Below are 23,356 nucleotides of genomic sequence, written 5' to 3' on the forward strand. Positions count from 1 at the left end.
CCCCACCCACTCCCCTATGGTAACCATCACTTCTCTCTCTATAGTTAAGAGTCTGTTTTTTGGTTTGTCTCTTTCTCCTCTGCCGGTATTCATAAATTCTTGAGTGAAAACACATGATATTTGTTTTTCTCTGACTTACTTAAAGCATTATACGCTCTAGCTCCATCCATGTCGTCACACAAGGCAAGATTTCATTCATTCTTTTTATGGCTGAATAATATTCCATTATGAATATATACCACATCTTCTTTATCCATTCATCTATCAACAGACACTTGGACCAAGGAGTACATTTAAATCAGGTTACTTACCAAAAGTTCATCCCACTCCCTCTCATTCATAAAAGCAGGAGTATGCTTTCCTACTAACAAGTAAGGAGAGGCAGCAAGCTTTTTCTTTTTTGTTTTTGATATGAAATACATGTGTAAGATAGAGCAAAAGAAGGGAGCTAATAGAGTAACTACAAACTTTAATAAACAGAGAAAGGCAGCAAAGAAAGGGCAAAGTCCTTAAGTGGACAATTCACAGAGGAAGAAAATCTATTTCACCTTTCCTAGACAGATTTTCAGGATATGATATTACAGGGGGGGGGGGGAGTTACGATATGCAGAAAAAATTAACTTCAAGTTGCCAGAATTTTTAACAGTAATGACTCCAGAGAAGCTGGATTGCACACATTATTTACCAACTGCTATGGCACAGACTACAACAACTGAACAGGGCACCAACTATCAGAGCAGCACCAGGAAGCTAGAAACAACGGGAGGGCACACTGCTGAGTAATAGCTAACAGCCATGCAGAGGACAGTGATTTAACATACAGTCTATGCTGTCCTATGTTTTCTAAATTTTCTACAATGAACATATATTACTTTTATAATTAAGAAGGTAATGATTTTTAAGCAAATGCAAAAGTAAACAAAAGTTCTTCCTTTTTTCATTGGAGCTTACTGAGTAATTGCAAATTACATTTCTTATAAGTAATTCAAGCCAAGAATTATGAATTTAAGCTCTGCAAACTCTAGCTATATGTAACCCCTTTAACTTGCAGAGTTTACTTAGACAATGCAGTTCCTAATTCATCACTTATTTTTACTCACCTTCAAATTTAGCTATAAACAAGGCTACAAAATAATCGGAAAAAACTAACACGGCTAGTTCCTGACCTCCACCCCCACCATGAGAATTTTAGGAAAGTAAACAGATTATTTCATCACAAAAAGGAGTTGGAGGAGTATGGGGAGAATGCAAAATCCAAATTCAAGAATATAAGTTATCATGTGTTTCTTAAATCATATTTCTTGACTTCCTATCCTTAAACAATGAATTATCTTCACTGAACTTCTGAATATTACACTAAGCCTAAATCTCACAAAGCAAGGGATTAGATTAACGATTTCTAAGCTTCTCCCTTTCTGGCAAAGTGTCATCTTCTAAACTAAGGATCTCTGCCCCCAAACATGTAAGCACATGTAAATAAGGACTAAGAGAAAAACCTGGTGTTATGGCACCTCTCCCTCATACTCCAAGACTGTACCCCCAGGTACCCATAACTGTATTTTCCTGACCCCAATTCGTTGGCCACAGCCAACTGGCCAGGTAAACATGGATTTTAAAGTCACACTCTTGGGGCGCCTGGGTGGCTCAATGGGTTAAGCCTCTGCCTTCGGCTCAGGTCATGATCTCAAGAGTCCTGGGATCGAGCCCTGCATTGGACTCTCTGCTCAGCGGGGAGCCTGCTTCCTCCTCTCTCTGCCTACTTGTGATCTCTGTCAAATAAATAAATAAATGAATAAATAAATACATACATACATAATTGTTGCCTATAAGCAAGTTCATCTATCCCTTATATCCTTTCTGATCACTTCACAATCCTGTATCTTTTGTTCTTTCATTTCTTGATGGTTGCCTTCCTGACAATCATAACACCTGCCTTAACTGGTCTTTGAAATCTGGGTACAAATTTCGCAGCAGCATTTTTATTCACACCAGCAGCCTCCCCAGGGAGCTAAACATTAGTCAATTCGTGATGACTTCTGAAATGATGAAACCATCTTTGGCAGTAAAGTTCTTCACTCTCCTTGTAATCACTGTTTTCTTTCAAGGAGGCAACTAACACAAACTGAATGTTAGCCAAACTGATGGAGGCTTTTTTTTTTTTCTTAAACAATCTTCAATCCAAACTAGTAGTAAATGTTCTGTTTATATCACAGGCAGCTTTCTGTTCCTTGCGCAATTTAAATTAAAAGATGTCAAAGTGCCTCTACCTTGGTTTTTATATTCATTGGGCTTTTTCAATATGGCTTATATCATAACTTCATGTAGGCCTACGTCTCATCCTAGTTTCACCCAACCACTGTCATTTTCCAAATCTTTCTAATCACATTCAATTTCACTTCTAGCAATTCATCTTTGTTGACCAAGCTCCTCTTTCTTTTTTTTTTCTTTTTAAAGATTTTATTTATTTATTTGACAGAGAGAGATCACAAGTAGGCAGAGAGGCAGGCAGAGAGAGAGGAGGAAGCAGGCTCCCCGCTGAGCAGAGAGCCCGATGTGGGACTCGATCCCAGGACTCTGAGATCATGACCTGAGCCGAAGGCAGTGGCTTAACCCACTGAGCCACCCAGGCGCCCCACCAAGCTCCTCTTTCAACTATCCATTTCTGTTGTGGGTTCACCTCTAGGAGATGAGCAGGGTAAAAGGTGCTCAGTGACCAATCATGGACAAACCCGGAAAAAAGTGATGTGGTTGGCTGAGAGCATGATGCACATCTGTTATTTAGGCAGTGATCTGTGGACCCCAAAGCTGGGAGGACACTTGTAGTTTAATATACTGTGGTAACTGAAACCTGAACCTTTTTGTTAGGGGGAACTAGTATTATTTACCTCAAATGTGGTAAATGAAATCCAGGCATACTGAAATTGTACAGAGACGAAAATCCATAAGCTCAAGAGAGAAGACAGAGGGGGAGAAAGAACATTTGACAGGGAGAAGGTTACTCTCTAGACATCAGGAAGGCCCAGAGCAGCATCACAGAGACAGATGCAATGACTGACGAACTCAGCAAGTCCATGTGTCCATGGCACCACTCTTAAAGAATAAGAAAGAAAACCAGATTAGTTTTCTTTTTCTCACCAAGATCTCTGTCCCTCCACTTTTCTTTCTGAGAGGAAGAGAGCTCGGATGGAAAACCAAGAGGTTTATGCCAGGAGGGGAAGTTATGCAACAGAAGGGTGGGTGTCGAGGGAGAAAGCAATGGTTGGCCAACAGGATGATCTAGAGGCGTTTGTCATGTGGTGTGAAGAATTAGAGGAGGAAAATAGCCATGCTGAGAATAGAACGGAGATAGAGGCACTGGCCAAGAAAAACACACATAACACATACAGATAACCTGATCTAGCAACTTTCATAACCACTGAGTGACGTGTCCAGGTGAGTTAAAGCTAGTCTAGATAGAAGACCTGTTTGCTTTATGACATTAGAAGTCATGATTCTACCTCCCAATGTAGGGGCTGATTAATTTTTACAAAAGCAAAATCAGACAAAAAGCGAGCAGTTGAGAACAGAGTTGAAAACCTCAAGGCCCAGGCTCAATTACCACATTTTTAAAGCATTCCTAAATAATCTCTCCCATCCACAGAACTCTAGATGTCCTTTCTCTGAACTTCTCACATGGCTCATCTCACAATCTACTTGATAGGACAGCTTCTGGTCTTCTATATGGCAGGAACTCAGGCTTGCTCATCTTGGCACACCCCCTTCCTCTGAAGGGGGAATACTGACAAAGAGTACAGGTTAGTAGAATCAACTATGCATGGACTTCAGTCTCAGTTCTGCAGTGTGAATTTGGGCAATCTGTTACTCAATTCTCTAAAATCTGTTTCCTTATTGTAAAATGGGGGGACCTCAAAAGGGTTGTGGGCATCAAATGAGGGTGCTAGTTTAAAGCACTGAGCACGGGGACAAGCACAAACAGATATTCAATAAGCTGCTTAATTTGTATTTACTGAAGGGATGAACTCTAATGGTTCTTCAAAGTCATTATTTTTAATAAGAAATTTATACATAAAATACAAGAATTATTTGGGCACTTCCATGTAATATTCAGTGCTCTTCTGATTTTTATAGGACCAACTGTGTGAGAATACGAGTATATGCATTTAATTCTCTTCAAAAAATTGTCAGGTTTTATTTATTTATTTGACAGGGAGGGACAGAGAGAGCACAAGCAGGTGGGGGGGGGGGGCAGGCAGAGGGAGAAGCAGGCTCCAAGGAGCCTGACAAGGGACTCGATCCTAGGACCCTGGGATCATGACCTGACTTGAAGGCAGATGCCTAACCGATGGAGCCATCCAGGTGTCCCAAAATTTGTCAAGTTTTTGTAGCTAGAAGTTCACACTGAATATTGAATATTTGGGTATTTAATTCGCTGAGCAGGAATAAAGGGTAGAAGACAGTCACAGGCTTAATTAAACTGGTACTAACCAAATCCAAATAGTACAAGCACAGGAAACTACGAAAGCGTGAAATATAACTGGCCCCCAAAACTTAACCCGCTGTCTATAAAGCAACAGAAGACACATGACCAATACACATAAAAAACTAGTGGAAATATTAAGGAATAGAGTGCTGTATTCTGGATAATGGCATTTCCAGAAGAAAACTTGTAATTTTTAATTTTTAAAAGAAAACAACTAGCATGATACCACAACCAACAAGTTAACTAAAACATTCAAATGAATTATAACATCACTGTCTTTTTTTTTTAAATTCTGCTCCCAAATCTCCGATGTGTCCAATGAGAGCACCATCAATTTTAGAACTATTTCTTGTTTAAAGAAACACTGTAGGAAGGTCACTAATGTCACAATTACCTCTGTTCACTGCATTCTCTAATAAAGAGATCTTTTGTGCCTCTTCCGTAAAAAGACCTCAAAACAATACTACTGACTTCGGTGACTAAGTTAGAAGCAACCCACATCCACACAATTATCCCACAAAGCATTAAGCATTAATTATCTTAACTGCCAGGCCTCTGAAAAGACTTGGCATATTGTTAGCTCCATATTTAGAATTCCCATGTTATTCCAAAAATAATTAAAACAAGATCCCACCTCCACAGTTAGCTGTTGTCCCACAGGAACCTAGCTGACAGCCTCATCTGTTTACCCCTCTCCTCATAATTTTGCCAATCTGGGTCGGTGTCTATTTCTGATAATAATGAAATAAAAATACCTCTTGTCAATGCCCACAGATACTCCACTACAACCTTTCACTGTATTTTAAAGGGTTCACAAATATATTCTTTTTCTGGTCTCCTTTAGGGGCATATTTGGGGAGGAGGGGGAATTCTGGGAAATGAATGACGTTTCTTTACTCCACAGATGTGGACTTAGCTGAATGTTACTGGTGACCAAGTCAAGTGCTTAAAAAATTCAGAGAACGGCAAAAATGACAAAAATCAAAGTTCAGCCAAAAGAGTTAGAATCCTGTAACTTTGCTTTAGAGACCAAAAAAGAATGGCTAACATTTCATTTCGGAGATATTTTCAAATGGCAGTTTCTCGGGTACGGATTGAGTCCATCACTGGAACTACAAACATTTTACTCACCTCAGAACTGGTGTGAATCTCTGTTCTTCTTACATACTATTTTTAAAAAAACACAGACTATAGTATTACACCTTTGGGTCTACTTAAGAAAACAACACACACGCATTTCTAACCTGAGCCTCTCAGTAGTGCAGCATCCAGTAAGAGTCTCTAACAGCTGCATGAGGCAAGGGGCCACCATACTGGACAGCACAGGTCTACACATTAGTGTTGTTGTTGTTTTTTATTTAATAAAAAGTACTTAAATATGGGGCACCTATGGGCTCAGTCAGTTAGGTATCTGACTCTTGATATCGGCTCAGGTCATGATCTCAGGGTTGTGGGATCAAGCCCCGAGTCAGGCTCTGCACTGGGTGCAGAGTTGGCTTGGGATTCTCTCTCCCACTCCCCCAACTCACATTCTAAAATAAAATAAATAAATCTTTTTGCAAAAAAGTACTTAAATATGACATGCATTATTTACCGCTAATTTCCTACCATAAACCCAAAAGGTTTTACGACCTAAATCAACCTAAAAAAGAGATCAGCATTTTACAAACCAACTCCAGACTTTTTCCTTTTGGTTCCCATTCCTGGCCTACTTCAGCTCCTTATTCTTTTAAACACTTAACCTCAGGGACAGTTGGTTTCATTTTGCTCTTCTTTTTAAGAAGATTCCCAATTCCTCTACAGTTACGGTTCACCCACTCATTTTCAATATGCTCAAGTCCTTGGTGTGGATAAACCCTACTCCTCCTGAAGAATAGCTATTGTGTTAGAACTGTACATAAACTTTTGCTAGCAATAAACACAAAACAGATAACAGAAAATGATGTTATCACCCTATGTATTTCTTCCCTTTTGGCCTTTATAGTCCACTGAGCTTTCTTTTGTATCCTTTCCACTGGGTACTTCTCTCCATTTTTAATCAGCTTCTTTTAAATACAGGAGCTCCTTCTCCACCACACTTAGTGAATGGGCACGGCGAGTTAAAAATGTATGCCTCAACTTACCTCTTCTGCCTTTTCAGAATTAACAACCACCCTGAACAAAACAAAACAAAATGAACAAAAACAAAAACTTAGACTCTGGGAAATAATCCAACTTGTTCAAAACTTTGATTACTTTTCTCCAATGGTGTATCTATTGGAGCCTTCCTCCTTCTGTGGTTTTATGTGGCTATTAAAAAAATGCCTGAGGGGCGCCTGGGTGGCTCAGTGGGTTAAAGCCTCTGCCTTCGGCTCAGGTCATGGTCCCAGGGTCCTGGGATCGAGCCCCACATCGGGCTCTCTGCTCAGCGGGAAGCCTGCTTCCTCCTCTCTCTGCCTGCCTCTCTGCCTCCTTGGGATCTCTGTCTGTCAAATAAATAAATAAAATCTTTAAAAAAAAAAAAAAATGCCTGAGTCAGCAAGACTGCCCACCTACTGGAAGCCAAAACTAAAAACAAGAAAACAGACAGCTTAATCACTATCACCCTCATTTCCAGTGACAGTCAAGGCTCTCTGATCAGGTACCACAGCTTGCTCCCTTCATCTTCATTTTCTAAAACCTTTCTACATATATAAACTGTGTTTTCTTTGCTGATACTACAATTTCTTTAAGTCTGGCAAGCATTCTCTTCTCCTAAGATCCAACATTCATACCACAAAGAGACCACAGTACAATGGAAAGCTCATGCCACATCCCTCTGTGGTTTTTACTTCTAGCCCCCCACCCCACCCCAGTCACCCAGTCAGTAGGCTTGGAGATGGGAGTCCTCTCATTTTTCAATAGCCTGCCTGATACCGTTCATGGCCTGTCTAATCTAAAATCCTTCTGTGGTCTAAACTAACAAGATTATCTCTATCTCCTCTGAAAAATTATTTTAACGTCACTCTCTCTCTTTCTCATAACCATTCAGTCATCTTCTATTCCCTCAGAGCATTCTACCAAGGCTTTCCAAACAGGAGTCCTAGGAGGCCCCTGGGCCTGCTTCTCAGTGTTGAAAAACCACGTTTCCAAGTCTGCAAGCCAGATCCTAGGCTATGGCAAATCCACCAAGATAATACTACTCTTTGAAACACCTTTAGGAAGGCAACCAACTGGCTTCTCCTGAAGATAGAGAGCACTTTCAAAATGTCAGTAATGGCACATGTCTACAAGGACATAATAATTTACCTTTATTCTCTCATTGAACTAGTTACTTTTGGCTTTACAGTTCTATCTACCCATGAAGGACGGGGGTCATGTCTGTTCCAAGTTCTTCTTCAGACTATTCCACCATTTATTGAAGTATGGAATAAGCTATCTAAGTATGTACCATACTAGGTGCCAAGAAGAACTGAAAAAATAGATAATGCAATCTGGATGAGAAGAAAAATCTGTACACAAACTCAGAAATATAAGGGGCAGGAACAAAAGAGTAGGCTGTGTCCTAACTAGATCTGTGTATATAATTAGCTGTTCTGCCACTTCTCTCTGCCTTAACACCATTCTTTTCTGCCTTCTTTCCACTGTCTACTAGTTGTAAATGATAGTTAATGCTCTCCAAAGTTCTTCCATGGCCTCTCTCCATACTAATTTCTATGGTTGGCCCCTGCCTGCCTTGTGGAACTGCTGCAGCCCCTCCTGGGGGGGGGGGGGTTTCCAGGATCTGCCTCCCAGCATGTGCCAGCAGAAGGTGCCAAACAAGTGAAAGATACTCTCTGCCTTGTATCTGACCCAGAATTTTCCAAACTGATGTCCCATATTTTTCAACTTTGGTTACAAGCTGAATGAAGTGAATTCTCTATACCTTGCACATTAAGGATACTGAGGAAATACCTGCTTTGTATCTACCAGTAATGGGCAAGAACTGGAAAAGTCTGAGTTGCTGTAAGAGACATTTCTATTAAGCTATCATTTCAAAACGTTGGTTCTGTAGAACTCCAATTTTGTGGGTTTTAGTGTTTGGGGGGATGGGAACAAGAATAAAAATTCTTTGGTCAAATACACATGGGAATCAAGAGTTTGGCCAAGTTAAATGAGTCTCTTTAGGATTGCTGATGAACCCTGGAATGTGCTAAAGTTTCTTGGAGAAGAACATTCAGGGGACATCATGTGAAGCATTTTTCATGTGACCTTTTGATTCCATATCCTTTTTTCCACAAAGCACTTCCAGGCCTCGATCCCTCCTCTGTAAAATGAGTACTTATTTCATAGGGTTATAATGAGGATTTAATAAGTTAATACATGTAAAATGATGAGAACAATGCTAAGTACATAATAAGCACTCAAGAAGAGTTGACTATAACTGCCACTACATTCCCCATGCTGACACTATTTAATATGCCAATATTCCCACTTTTTTTCAAAAAGTGAAAAAGTGTTATAAATTTTCTTCATTCCAAAAGGAAAAAGCCTCGAGTACTTTGAGAGCTGAGGTGGTCTAAATGCTCAGCACAGTCTCTGGCACATAATAAGTACTCAATAAAAGTTTGATGAGCCTGAGAAATTGTGGATAAATGACTATTACCTTGAACAGCTCAAATATATTTCCAAATCACTACAAACTACTGGGAAACCCATACATTTCTCTGTTTAGAATCCCTCACTCTTCTCTATAGATGTTTAATCATATAGGTGAATATGAAAATAGATAGAAGAGTGATTGGTTGCCATATTCTGTTTAAGAGTTATCAGTGGTACTTGGCAGAATTTAATCCCCCAAGTACATCAAAATCTAACATCTGCTAACAAAATAAAATAAAATAAAAAAACAGTAAAGGTGGGGCGCCTGGGTGGCTCAGTGGGTTAAGCCACTGCCTTCGGCTCGGGTCATGATCTCAGAGTCCTGGGATCGAGTTCCGCATCAGGCTCTCTGCTCAGCAGAGAGCCTACTTCCCTCTCTCTCTCTGCCTGCCTCTCCATCTACTTGTGATTTCTCTCTGTCAAATAAATAAATAAAATCTTTAAAAAAAAAAAAAAACAGTAAAGGTAATGTGCATCATACATAATGATACTACTATTTGAGGTTTTGTTTAAAATTAACATATAATGTATTATTAGCCCCAGGGGTACAGGTCTGTGAATCACCAGGTTTACACATTTCACAGCACTCACCATGGCACATACCCTCCCCAATGTCCATAAGCCAGCCACCCTATCCCTCCTCCCCCTCCCCCCAGCAACCCTCAGTTTGTTTCCTGAGATTAAGAGTCTCTTGCAGTTTGTCTCCGGTTTGTCTCCCTCTCCAGTCCCATCTTGTTTCATTTTTCCCCTCCCTTCCCCCCACGACCCCCCACCTCGTCTCTCAAATTCCTCTTATCAAAGAGATCATATGGTAACTGTCTTTCTCTGACTGACTTATTTCATTTAGCATAGTATCCTCTAGTTCCATCCATATATTTGACATCTTTTAAAGCTACAGTACCTACTTGTCTCACCTTTATAATTTATACAGGATTTTATCATTTATAAACTTATACAGGAATCTATCTCTCCATGTTCATCTGAGTTAGTTTCAGAACTTTGAAAACTTTTTAAGAAGTGATAAATGATCAGAAAGAAACTAAGCTACGAAGAATTAAATCGGTTAATGGAAGAAAAAATTGGTGCATTTTATAAGAATCAACAAGGATCTTCCCAACTATTTTTTTTTCCAGAAAACAATGATCTCAAATACTTCTAATTTTAAAATACCAGAATTCTATCACTAGAACCTCACACCAGTGTCACTATTCCTATCACCCAGTTTCTTTCCTTTATTTTTTGAGTTTCTCTTTCTTTCTTCTTTAAAACCTGGTAATCCTCACATTAAAAAATTCTAGGACAGGGGTCGGCAAATTATGGCCAAGATCCAAATATGGCTTGCTGCCCATTTTATACACCAGATGGCCAACATGGGTTTTTTGGGTTTTGTTGTTGTTTTGTTTTGTTTTTTTACATTTTTAAAGGGCTACAAAATAAATCAAAGAAGAATATACGGCAGAGATCCTATGTGGCTCACAAAACCCAAAATATTTACTCTGGCCTTTTACAAAAAACTCTGCCGATCCTGCTCTAGGGTACCACAGTTTACTCAGTAATTCAAGATAATTCATAATAATAGCAAGTTCATAATGCATCATTACATTTTACAGTGACAACTAGCACAAAACTCCTTCATAACAATATTTGCGGTCTTCATGCGTATCATTTAGTTCCAATAACCAATTAAGTTGTCTTTTTAAAATGCTAGCATAGAACCCCACAAAGTACAGAAGTTCAAATATCAAACTCAGACCACCCGAATGATAGTACTTCCCGTTATAATGCTAGTCTAAAGTAGTAGAATAAGCTTGGATATAGGAAACATCTTTCCTCTCTTGCGAACTCAGATCAACTGATAAAGAAAGCTCAAACCATTTTCTCCTATTTGTACATCCTCCATTCTTACTTAGTTAAAAGGAAGAAAATATTTCTCCCTTGTTTTTCTCTGAAGTCTCTGAAAGTGAGTGGTATAGATGTATGTACATATGTACGTACGCATATATATCTCAAAATCTCAAATGTATTTTCTAATTAGGTTTTCTTATAAAGAGTTCTCCCCAAATACTCAAAAGAAAACAAACACAGAACTTACTCCAAAGCAGGTCTCAGAACTCTGACTTTTAATGCTTCTAATATTCGATTTAACTCCACAAATGGTTCTTTCTGACTTGGGTCTACAGAAAGACCAGATTCCTGAAAAAAACAGAATGATCTTTTGTTAGCAGTAATAAGGTAAAGAGATATGGTAAAAACATATTCTAAATTATAAAATATGGGTTGAGCCATTAAAAATAATTTTTTAACATGTATTTCTATGGTATAGACTAATGACTGAGCCCTACCATCATTCTTTCCAATAGCAATAAAATCCCTATGTATTCCATACAAAGTTAAGTACGTAACCGTATGGAATAAAGCTGTGTATGACTTTGTGAGAGTAAATTCTGGGCAGTGAAACATAAACATGTACTCTTAGCCCCTTTCTGGAATACCAAAAGGTGCAGCTAGATTTCTGGCTGCTGTCCTGGATCATAAGGACAGTGGACACCTAAGGAACAGCAGAGCTACAAGGAAGCTAGGGCCCTGAAAGCCTCCTGCAGCACAGCTACTATATATGCTATGAATGGCTCACCACCACCTATTTCTTTGCAAGAGAAACAAACTTTTTTTTTTTTTTTTAAGTCACTGGTATTTTGGGTCTTTGTTACTTATAAATAAACTTAATCCTAATTGACATAACTCCTTTCAGGAAATTTACAAGGAAACATACAAAATTCCCCTAAGGTACAGAGAAAGACCTGAGTTACTGTTTTTCTGAATTGTTTAAAATAGAAGGTGTGCCTGGCTGGTTCAGTTGGTAGAGCATTCAACTCTTGATCTTGGGGTTGTGAGTTTGAGACCCACACTGGCTATACAGAGATTACATAAAAATAAAATATTTTAAAAAATAAAAAATAAAATAAAATAGAAAAGGCTTAAAGGTTTGGTTTACAGACTGACTTTAAACTATTTTATCTTTATAGTCCTTCATTCTTCTAAATGGAAAACACAATAGTTCATGGTGGCTTAGAACAGAGTCTGAGGATGTCAATTTGGTACTGAATCCTAGTTCCTTCGCTAAGGAACCTGTATGGTCTTGGGCAAAACCACTTCTCCAGACCTCAGCTTCCTTATCTACAGAATGGAAGAAATTTCTAGCAACTTCTACCTCACAGGATTGTGGTGAGGAATAAAGGCAGGGATTGGCTTGTGGACTCAATACACGGTAGCTGCCCCCCATTACGACTAGGTGATCCTGGTAAACTATTCTGAGATCCCTAAGCTCATGTCTACTAGCAATAAAAGACAAAAGCTGCTCACCTTCAGTAAATTTTAGCTTAAAACTCATTTGATACACAAAATGCTACAATTTGGGCCAGATTCTTTTCTTCTCTGCTATCGTACCCTCCCTATTTAAAAGAGGAAATGGAGAGAGTAGTATCACTTTTGACCCCTTGGTTGATGAGCTGGGATCAATGTGATAGGGCAGGAATAAGGAAAAAACAATTCAAATAAGTTTTAGGACTGTCGTTTTCACCAATTAAAAAAAAAAAAAAAAAGACCTCCTAGTAAAATGAGGTCAGGATACTTAAAATATTAAAAATCTATCCACAGCCAGAAGAAGATTCAAAGACTCCAAGGAGCCCCGTCGTTTCTGTTTCATCTCCTCACATGCCGGCACACAGTTACCTGGCAGAGCTCTTCAGCTACATCCAGCATTCCTTGTCGAAAGAAGTGTTCCACCATCACCTCATTGAGAAGCCTCTGACTGTCTGCCTGCCAGCAGCCATCTATTCCCACACTGCTAATGTCAGAATCAAAATTCTGAAAGAAAAAAAAAGAAAAAAGAAAATGATTCATGAGTTGACTAGGATATATCACTTCATATTATTTTCACCCAACCTAACAGAAAAAGTGCCCTTTGTTTCACTCAAATATCCACAGTAAGGACCCAATTCAAATCATCTGCAGCCTATGAAAGAAGTTGTTTTTCCACTGCTCTTTTCTAAAACTTACCACTCTCATTGATTGATCATTGTTAGAAGAGTAAAGGAGTACATTTTCAGAGGGTATTTTGGGAAAATACATACACTGAATGATTTCTGTGAATAAATTGGTTTCTACACAATACAGTAATATTTTCAGGTGTACAGTGCTACCTATAAAAACTTGTTCAATGCAGCATTGTCTAACTGGAAAAGAGAAAACCCCTACGTCCAACATAGGATTAAATAATCAAGGCACACCCCAACAACTGTCATGCCAAGGTAGAGGTTGGGGGTGGGAGAATGGCCAGGTAATTAGGAGAGCAGGCTCTGAGGCTAATCTACCTGGGTTTGAATCCTGGTTCTCTAACTAGCTCTGTGATCTTGGCCAAATCAGTCAAGGTCTTTGAGACTTATCTTCCTTATCTTAAGTGGAGAAAATAATAATACCTTCCTATTATGGGCTGCATCTTAAAATTCCCATGTTGAAGTCCTAATTCCCAGTAGCTCATTAAAGTAACATGAGGTCATTATGGTGGCCCCTAATCCAACAGGACTGGTATCCTTATAAAAAGAGAAAATTAGGACACAGTAAGTACAGAAGAAAGACCCATGTTATGGACTGAATATCTATATGTAATCCCCCCCCCACACACACACACACACTCTTCAAATTCCTACACTGAAGCCCTAACCAACAATGTGGCCATATTTGGAGATGGTCTGTGAGGAGGAGATAAAGGTTAAATGAAGCCATAAAGGTGCGGCCCTAATCCAGTAGTGCCCGTGCTCTTATAAGACAAGAGAAAAACACCAGAGTGTTCTCTGTCTCTCTATCCTGTAAGGACACAGTGAGAAGGCAGTCATTTATAAGCCAGGAAGGAGGTTGTCTGCCCTCAATAGGAAATGAATTGGCCAGCACCTTGATCTTGGACTTCCCAACCTCCAGAACTGTGCAAAAAATAAAAGTTTCTATTATTTAAACAACCTATGGTATTTTGTTTTGGCAGCTCAAACAGACTAAGACCCCATGTGAAGATAACAGAAGATGGTTATCTACCAGACAAGAAGACAGACCTCAGAAGAAACCAACCCTGCCAACACCTTGATCTTGAACTTCTAATCTCCACAGCTGTGGAGAAATATAGGTCTGTTTAAGCCACCCAGTCTGTGGCATTTTGTTATAGCAGCCCTAGCAAATTAATATACTCCTTTATTGGTTAAATGAAATGGTAGTTGCTACTATTCTAATATTACTATTCATAAGGAAAAAGTGAGGTTCATTACTATGTATCTGCTAATATGGAAAAATGGCCATGACATCTTCAGTGAAAAAAAGTTAAGTTTTACAAAATTATGACCCCATTTTTATTTTTTTAAAAAGGGAATACTTGCAATGGTTAGGAGAAACTCCAAAAGAATATACATTAAAGTATTAACAGAGATTATCACTGGAGATTACCACTTTCCACACAAGGAGTAAATATTTCTTTTATGATAAACTAGATTTTTTTAAAAACACCTATGTAAAGAGTTCCAATTTGGGTAGAGTATGTAAGCACATTCCACCTTATCTGTCCCACTAAATGCAGTTATAAAATCAGGACAGAATGAAGGCAGCAGCAGCTATTTGAGGTCACTTAAAAAGTGATTATAGATCTTCCTCTACTTATGATGGGGTTAAATCCTGGTAAATATAATGTAAACTGAAAATAGCATAAACTGAAAATGCATTTAATATAGCTACCCTACTAAACACCCTAGCTTAGCCTAGTCTATCTTAAACATGCTCAGAATGCTTACATTAGTCTACAGTTGGGTAAAATCATCTAACACAAAACCCTTTTTACAACAAAGTATTGACTATCTCATGTAATCTATTCAATATTGTAATGAAAGTGAAAACCAGAATGGGGATACGAATATAAAATGGTTCTAAGTGTACTGGTTGTCTACCCTTGGAATCACATGGCTGACTGGGAGGTGCAGCTCAGTGCTGCTGCCCAGCATTCCCAAGAGTAACAGACACAGTATTGCCAGTCCTGAAAAAGATCAAAATTCAAAATTTCAAGTGCAGTTTCTACCAAATGCATATCGCTTTCACACCATCATAAAAGAAAATTGTAAATTAAATCATCCCAAATTGGGGGCCATCTACAGTATTAAGTGAATTGGAAAGTGGGTCACAGGACTTGTGGTGAGTTTACTACTTTTCTCTCTAATACCTCTCAGCCTGGATGCAATACAGCCAAAACACAGAACCAGGCACCCAGAATGTGGACAGAGAATTCCAGGGGAAGCCCTCTCTTTCTAGCATGAGAAACAGGAATGGGTTTCTCCTATCACCCAGAGAGGAAGGGAAATCACATGGTTTTCCCCTCCATTTTCTTGCACCTCTAGCTCAACGCAGTCTGATGGTACATTAGTTTTTTATTGCAACTTAAATCAACACAATTTTATTATCTCACAGCCTGACAGATCAGAAGACCAACGGGCTCATACCATTTCTCTGCTCCAGGTCCCAAAAAGCTGAAATCAAGATGTCACTGACCTAGGCTCTTATCTGGAGACTACAACATGAATCTGCCTCCAGGCTCATTCAGGCTGTTGCAGAATGCAGTTCCATGCAGTTTTAAGACCAGGGTCCTTGTTTCCTAACTGGCTGTAGGGGTTGTTCTCAGCTTCTAGAAGCCACTCACATTCCCTTGCTCACGGCCCCGTCTATCCTCAAAAGCCAACAACAGAGGTGACATCCCTCACACTCTGAATCTGCTTTCTCTCTACCAACCTCTACTGTTTTTAAGGGCTCCTGTAAATTATTCCAGGCTCACCTAGATAATGTCCCTATTTTAAGATCGACTGCTTAGTAACTTTAATTATACCTGCAAAGTCCCTTCAAAGAAGTAACCAGTCTACTACAGCAGGCAACCTAAAACTCAGGCACAGGGAGTACTTCCTCTCCAATTAGAGGAGTTGTGGTCCCAAGAAGGGGAAAAAAACCTCTACTGCATCTTTGCTTTCTGTCCTTCCATCACCTAGCCCCACATACAGGTATAGTCACAGTAAATGTACAGAAGAGTAGGGTAAACAAGGCCCCAGTTTTCTGGCCAAATGACCAAAAAAGTGGCCCTGGAGAACCCTAAAGTCCCAGTGAGATCATTGAGAGGGAAGAATTCAGAAAGGTGACCCCTTTAAGTCGTTTATGAACTCCCGGGCTCACTCTCCAGTTGCACATGCATGGGCTGACCCTAAGCAACATACCAGACCCTAAAAACTGAATTAGGGGACAGAACTAGATACCAGGTGCCAGAATGGCCACTGGTTGGCACACAAACAAGACAATTCTGAATAGCTTGAACACTGAAACCACAACTCACAGAAGACTGATCAGAACTTGTAGCCTGAACTCAACCAGGTTAATTGTCTGCTAAGAGAAATATCAACATTCTCCATAGTATTTAAACAAGACCCTGAGTCTTCTAACATAATACAGGTGACCCTTGAACAATTTGGGTTTGAACACAGATCCATTGCCACAGGAATTTTTTTGCTGAAGAATACACTACAGTACTATATATGTATTTTCTCTTATGATTTTCTTAATAACATCTTCTTTTCTCTAGCTTACTTTATTCTAAGAATACAGTATATAACAAATATACAAAATATGTGTTTATCAACTGTTTGTCATCAGTAAGGTTTCCACCCAACAGTAAGTTATCAGTAGTTAAGTTTTGGGGAGTCAAAAGTTTAATGTGGATTTTCAACTGTGCAGGGTATTGTTCCAGCGTCAATTGTATTAAAAGTGTCCAAGATACAATCCAAAATCATCTGGCAAAGAACCAAGAAAATCTCGTATGTGAATAGATGGTTCAATAGACATCAATGCCAAGATGACAAAGATACTTGAAATCATTTTTTTTTTTAAGATTTTATTTATTTAACTGTGAGAGAGAGAGAGAGAGCAAGAGCAGGAGGAGTGGGAGAAGGAGAAGCAGACTCCCTGTCAAGCAGGCAGCCTGACATGGAGCTCAATCCCAGGACTCTGGGATCATGACCGGAGCCGAAGGCAGATGCCCAACTGACTGAGCCACCCAGGCACCCCCATTAAACACTTTAAAGTTTTAAAACTGCTTTATAAAGGAAGAGCAAACTTTCAAACAAAAGACAGAAAGTCTGAACAAAGAAGACACCAGTAATCAAAAGAAAAAACTCGCTGAATGGACTCAGTACAGAATGGAGGTGAAAAAGTCAGTATCAACAGAAATGATCTAATCAAAACATTAATAAAATAGACTGGAAAAAATGAACAGAGCCTCATAGACCCACAGGACAAGACATCTAACATGCATGTCATCCCAGTACCAGAAGGAAAAGAGAGAGTAATGGAGAAAAAATAAAGAATATTTCCTGAACTTAGCAAAAGACATAAGCCTACAGATTCAAGAAGCTCAGCACCTTATAAAAGGAAAAACTCAAAGAAATCCACACCCAGACACCTCACAAGCAAACTGCTGAAAACTAAAGACAAAGAAAAAAAATCTTGCAAGTGGCTAGAGAAAAGTGATGCACTGCTTATAGAATTCTCCACAGAAACCATGGAGACGAGAAAGAAATTACTCAACATTTTTCAAGTGCTAAAAGAATGGTCCCAGAATTTTATGTCAAGTAAAAATATTCTGTACAAATGAAGATGAAATAAAAACATTCTCAGATGAAAGATGAATTTGTTGCGAGAAGACCTGCTCTCAAAGAACTGTTTTAAATTCTTCAAACAGGAAGGAAATGATACCAGAAGTAAATTCTGAACATCGAGTGAAGAAAGCACAAGTCTACCTTGCTGTCTAAAAGCTTTCCCCAATCAGATACCGCATCACACCTGTCAGAATGGCTAAAATTAACAACAAAGTTGTTGGCGAGGATGCAGAGAAAGGGGAACCCTCTTACACTGTTGGTGGGAATACAAACTGATGGAGCCACTCTGGAGAACCACTGGAGGTTTTTCAAAAAGTTAAAATAGAACTGCCCTACAATCCAGTAACTGCACTAGTAGGTATTTACCCAAAGGATACAAAAATACAGATTCAGGGGCGCCTGGGTGGCTCAGTGGATTAAGCCGCTGCCTTCGGCTCAGGTCATGATCTCAGGGTCCTGGGATCGGGTCCCGCATTGAGCTCTCTGCTCAGCAGGGAGCTTGCTTCCCTCTCTCTCTCTCTCTGGCTGCCTCTCTGTCTACTTGTGATTTCTCTCTGTCAAATAAATAAATCTTAAAAAAAAAAAAATACAGATTCAAAGGGGTACATGCACCCTGATGTTTATAGCAGTATTATCAACAATAGCCAAACTATGAAGAGGGCCCACGTGTGATAGATATGTGGTATATATACATAATGGACTACTACTAAGGCACCAAAAAGAATGAAATCTTGCCATCTGCAACAACATGGATGGAGCTAGAGTGAAGCCAGCCAGTCAGAAAAAGATAAATACCATATGCTCTCACTCATACGTAGACTTTAAGAAAACAGATGAACATATGGGAAGGGGGAAAAGAAAAAAAGGAAAGAGGGAAACAAATCACCAGTGACTCTTAGTGGCAGAGAACAAAGTGAGGGTTGATGGAGGAAGGTGAGTGATGGGCTAGATAGGCGATGGGTATTAAAGAGGTCACTTGTGATGAGAACCAGGTGTCATATGTAAGTGATAAATCACTAATTTCTACTCCAGAAATCAATAGTGCACAAATGTTAACTAATACAATTTAAATAAAATAAAGCAAAATGAAATAAAAAATAAAAGCCTTCCCTAACAAATTTTACTTTCACTCCCTAAATCTTACATTGGCATTACCCCCAATAAATTTCCTGTATTTTTTAAGCATGCAAATTTAATGAGACTAGACTGTTTAGATTTAACTGATATTACGATCCTAGGTAATCACTGCTTAACTCAAACCAAGAAACATAAGATTATTTTATAGCACATAAAAAAAAAACAGGCAGAAACTGCTAAGCATTCACCATTTACAGTTACCATAATGCAGGAGAGTTCTCCTCTCCAAAATTGAGCACATTTTTCTTTAAAGAGCTATCTACCCTTATTTTGGATGTCAAGCCAACAGCCTAAAACAAAACACATATAGTAAGACTCAGAATTACTCGGACAAAAAACAAAAATGAACAAGCAAAACTACTGTCTGAGTCTTAAATTTTTATTTACTTGCTTTTTATAGACCTCCTTCTTGGTCTAGTGGTCTAGTACTTAACCTAAAGAATATTAATAACACAAATTCCTAGATGCTAAAGCAATAGCTTCTACACACATACTAAACAGGCTATCTCTAGCCCTGAAGAAAATGCCACAAGTGCTTGCATTAGGCTAATTTCAAATCAGATTATCAGATTCTGCCTGTTGAGAGATGACTTTATAACAGTTCACCAATGCTTCTGAATAGATTATTATATCTTTATGCCATCCATGCCCACTAGAACACTGGAAATGGAAATGGTGCTACTACATTCGTCTTCCAGACTAGAGCAGAGGCCATAAGGGCGACGATGGCATAGACACTGTACCATATTTTCTGCCCCAGACAAATGACCATTCAAATGAATAAATGAATTATTATCTGAAGATGACACAATTTATAACAAACTCCAGAATCTTCCTTATTTCTCTAAATGTCTAAGTGTACCCTACAAGCAAGAATCATTCAGACTATGTAAGATTCCTCACTGCTCTATCGACCTCATTCAATTCAAACATAGCTTTCAGATTTTCACTTACTCATTCAATAATTATTCTCCAATCCCATCAACTCCCAACAAATTTATAAGTTGTCTGTTCTGCAGGAAAGAAATGAAGCAACTTTGGAAGTTGTCATCTCAAAGGACAGACCATGTTAAAAGAGACTTATTTTATTTGGCAGTATAGATGAAGTCCAAATTTTAATAGCTACCATCAGATAGTAACTGCTCAAGGAAAGAATTCCTTCAAATCTTCCCTTACTATATATTAAAAAAATTAATTTTGACTATCTGAAAATGTTAAAATGTAAGAGTTTAATATTTTAAAAAATTTAAAGTCTTACTATGTTCCTCATGTACCTTTATTTCCAAAAGGTACATCCTAAGTCACTGCTACATGGGCAAGGAAAAAACTCAAACACCTTAAGCTCAGGATAGCTTTACTACGTTAAATTCTATAGCTTATTCGACAGTCTTGGAAAATACAACTAAATAGGAATAAGCAACGCATTAGATGAAATTTTCTGAGCTCCCTTCTACCATTCTGGATTTCCAGTTTAAATTACCAGGGTAGAAAAATAAACTACTTTCACAGCTTATTTTCTGCTCACATGTAGTAAAAATTAAAAGTTAAAATTGTATAAAGAGGTTGAGGAAATGCAGCATAGTGCTAGAACTCCTTTTGTTATAACTGTATGTTCTTACTGTTGCATCAGTGCTAGGATCAGTTCCAGCTTCTGTTGCTAGGTGACCAAACTCGTTTGCATGGCTGCAGGAAATAAGCAGCATTGCAAACAAGCCAAGAAGTGGCTAATAAAAAGAAATACCTATTATTAGTACTTCTGTCTTACTGTACTTTTTTCCTTTAACATTTTTAAAGAAAAAACTTGAAAAGATGTTCTTAAATGTGAAAGCAGGATTCAAGCAAGAATCAAGAGCAAAAGAGCACCCATTCAAGGGTGTGTCTGCCTGACAAGGATGTTATAGCTTAGAAAGAAATTCATTAATTAAGAATACATTAATTCATACACTATCTCATGTATGCACTTTCAATGCCATTTATATTTTTGATTATTTTAAGTTAAAAAATCTGGTAGCTGAAGGGTGCCTGGGGGCGTTTAGCTGGTTAAGCGTCTGACTCTTGGTTTTGGCTCAGGTCGTGATCTCAGAGTCATGAGATCAAGCCCCCTCATCTGTCTGTGCTCCGTGTGGAATCTACTTGAGATTCTCTTCCTCTCCCATCTCCCAAATAAAATCTGGAAGGTGAGACAGAGAAGGAGTAAATAACTTTAATAAAACATTATTAAACTATGGAATCTAAACAGATCATCCTATCTCCTTGGCTACATCATGAACATGCTGACAAACTGGTCAGTTTGAGGACTGGCTTTGACTGTTCACCATCCAAAGCGAATAACTTCTGGAATAGTTTATGAAATTATAATTTTTTTTTTTTTAGTAGGCTCCATGCCCACCCTGGTGCCCATGGTGCCCAAACACAACCCTGAGATCAAGACTGAGCTGAGATCAAGAGTCAGACACTTAACTGACAAAGCCAACTGATGAGGCACCCCTGAAATTATTCTTGACCAGACAGTGGTAACAATACATGATAAAATTCAGTATTTCTTTTAATTCTTAAGTAACAACTCTTAAACAAACAAACAAACTCCCCCACCTACTTTTGAAGGAAAATTTGTGTATGAACCCAAAAATGTGCTACTGTTGCCTGCTAAGCGTCCAGTTAATCTGGTTTGCAGTGAGGGACAGAGATAGACCACAAAGGATACTTAACAGGGAATTAAGAAACCTGGATTCTGGTTCCACTCAATCTGGGAAAAGATACCTACTTTATATACATACATACATACATACTTAACATACATCCAAAAGAGGTGTGTTTTTTTTAAAATTCCTCCCAATATTAGGATAAAATAATCAAGATTCCTCCCAAACAGTAATAAAGACAAACCACATAACTGGGGGGGGAGGACAAAAAACGAGCAAGAAATTCACTAAAGGGAGAAATTCTGAGAGTAAAAAACTTGGAAAGATGCTCAATCCCAAAGATGATGATGGAAATGCAAATTTACACAACTAACTAAATTAATCAGATGGCTGTGAAATATTCCAAAATATTTTAAGTCTGATAATACCAAGTGTAGGTGAGAACTGAGAAAAGAGAACTGTTGTTTAATACATGTTTGGTAGGACAGTAATTTACTATAAGCCCTTCAGGAAAAAATTTAACAAACCTAGTAGAGCCGATCATGAGGCACATGGTCTCAAATGAAATAATCCATATTTGGGCATATACCAGCCAGTGGTGCCTTGCAAACTATGGCTGGAAAATAAATTCAGTAGTGTGTCATAATCAGCACTTGTAGATGCATTTCTAGATGGAGATGCTACCTTCTAAAATGTTCCATTCTGTCTTCTGTATGATATTCATATTCTTATGATGGTTTTCAAAGTTAAAAAAGACAGGCAGGCTGTAATCTAACTACCTGTCACATTTGCATCCTTACCCCTCACAATTATTTTACATATTATTTCACATACCCTTCTGCTCTGGTCAATCTGCTGTCCCAACTGCCTCCTTATCTGAACAGATGGCAGATATTTGAGGAACTGCTTTACTAATTTTCCCAAAGATGGCACATACCTCTTCCTACTCGAGATGCATAGGAGAGACATGCATGGGATGCCCAAGAGCACTCACCAGTTGTTAATTCTCTCAAGGAACTCCAGTTGAGAAGTTTCTTCAAAGTCATAAAATCTTAAGTATTTACTCAGTTCCTCCACCTGCTTTCCAGTTCTTTGATCAAAGTTTTCACATCTGTATCTGTAGACAATCATCCCTATCTTAGCAAGTGTTGCTAAAGACTAACTAAATATTGTACATCAAAATATTTACTGGGACTTAGCCACAGTAAGCTTTCAGTACAATAGTAGCTGAATTGGAGAACCAGGCCTTGCCATCAAATCTTGATTCTACATTGAAAAGAGTCTTCATTTTAGAAAACATTAAACAAAAAACATTAATGGGGCATTAAAAACAAATTCATTCATTTAAAAATCACCTGAATACAATTACACACTGTATTAGGTGGCACAACTTAATGGGTATAAGGTCCTTTTTCCCTCTCAAACGAAACCTGACTTGGGTGTTGGATCAAGTAAGCTATTACACCTGCTAGCCTCAGGCAAAAGTGGGCCCATACCACCTCAGGCCCAGTGGGATTCTCTGATCCTATCCTAAGATGAGACCTGATTGCAAAGGTCTACGCTTTCTTCTGTGAACTAGACTATAATGCAAACAATTATCATTATCAACTAAAGAATGTCATTTCATTCTGCTCAGAGCAGAGTAAGAACAGCATAGGCCCAGAGCTTAGAGCTAATCATGTTGTGTAACAGATGGCAAAGAAAACAGAATTTAACTCATCTTTTCTTTTGAGAATGATCTTTAGACTGAAAAAGACAAAACCAATATTGTTTCACAA

The 23,356-nt window shown here is 38.6% G+C and overlaps 1 protein-coding gene across 4 annotated transcripts in view; it reads right to left on the reverse strand.

Moving 5' to 3' along the window:
- The window catches only part of RMND5A (required for meiotic nuclear division 5 homolog A), a 63,480-nt gene that overhangs the window by 13,616 nt on the left and 26,508 nt on the right, over positions 1-23,356 (reverse strand). For all 4 annotated transcript variants that reach the window (XM_082743498.1, XM_082743497.1, XM_082743496.1 and 1 more), the window contains exons 3-4: positions 12,809-12,943; positions 11,172-11,272 (exon numbers count right to left, since the gene is read on the reverse strand). In XM_082743498.1, the coding sequence (XP_082599624.1) occupies positions 11,172-11,272; positions 12,809-12,943 (236 nt within the window). The remainder of the gene's footprint in view (positions 1-11,171; positions 11,273-12,808; positions 12,944-23,356) is intronic.

Source organism: Mustela nivalis (assembly GCF_964662115.1).
Source record: "Mustela nivalis genome assembly, chromosome: 8".
NCBI lineage: Eukaryota > Metazoa > Chordata > Mammalia > Carnivora > Mustelidae > Mustela > Mustela nivalis.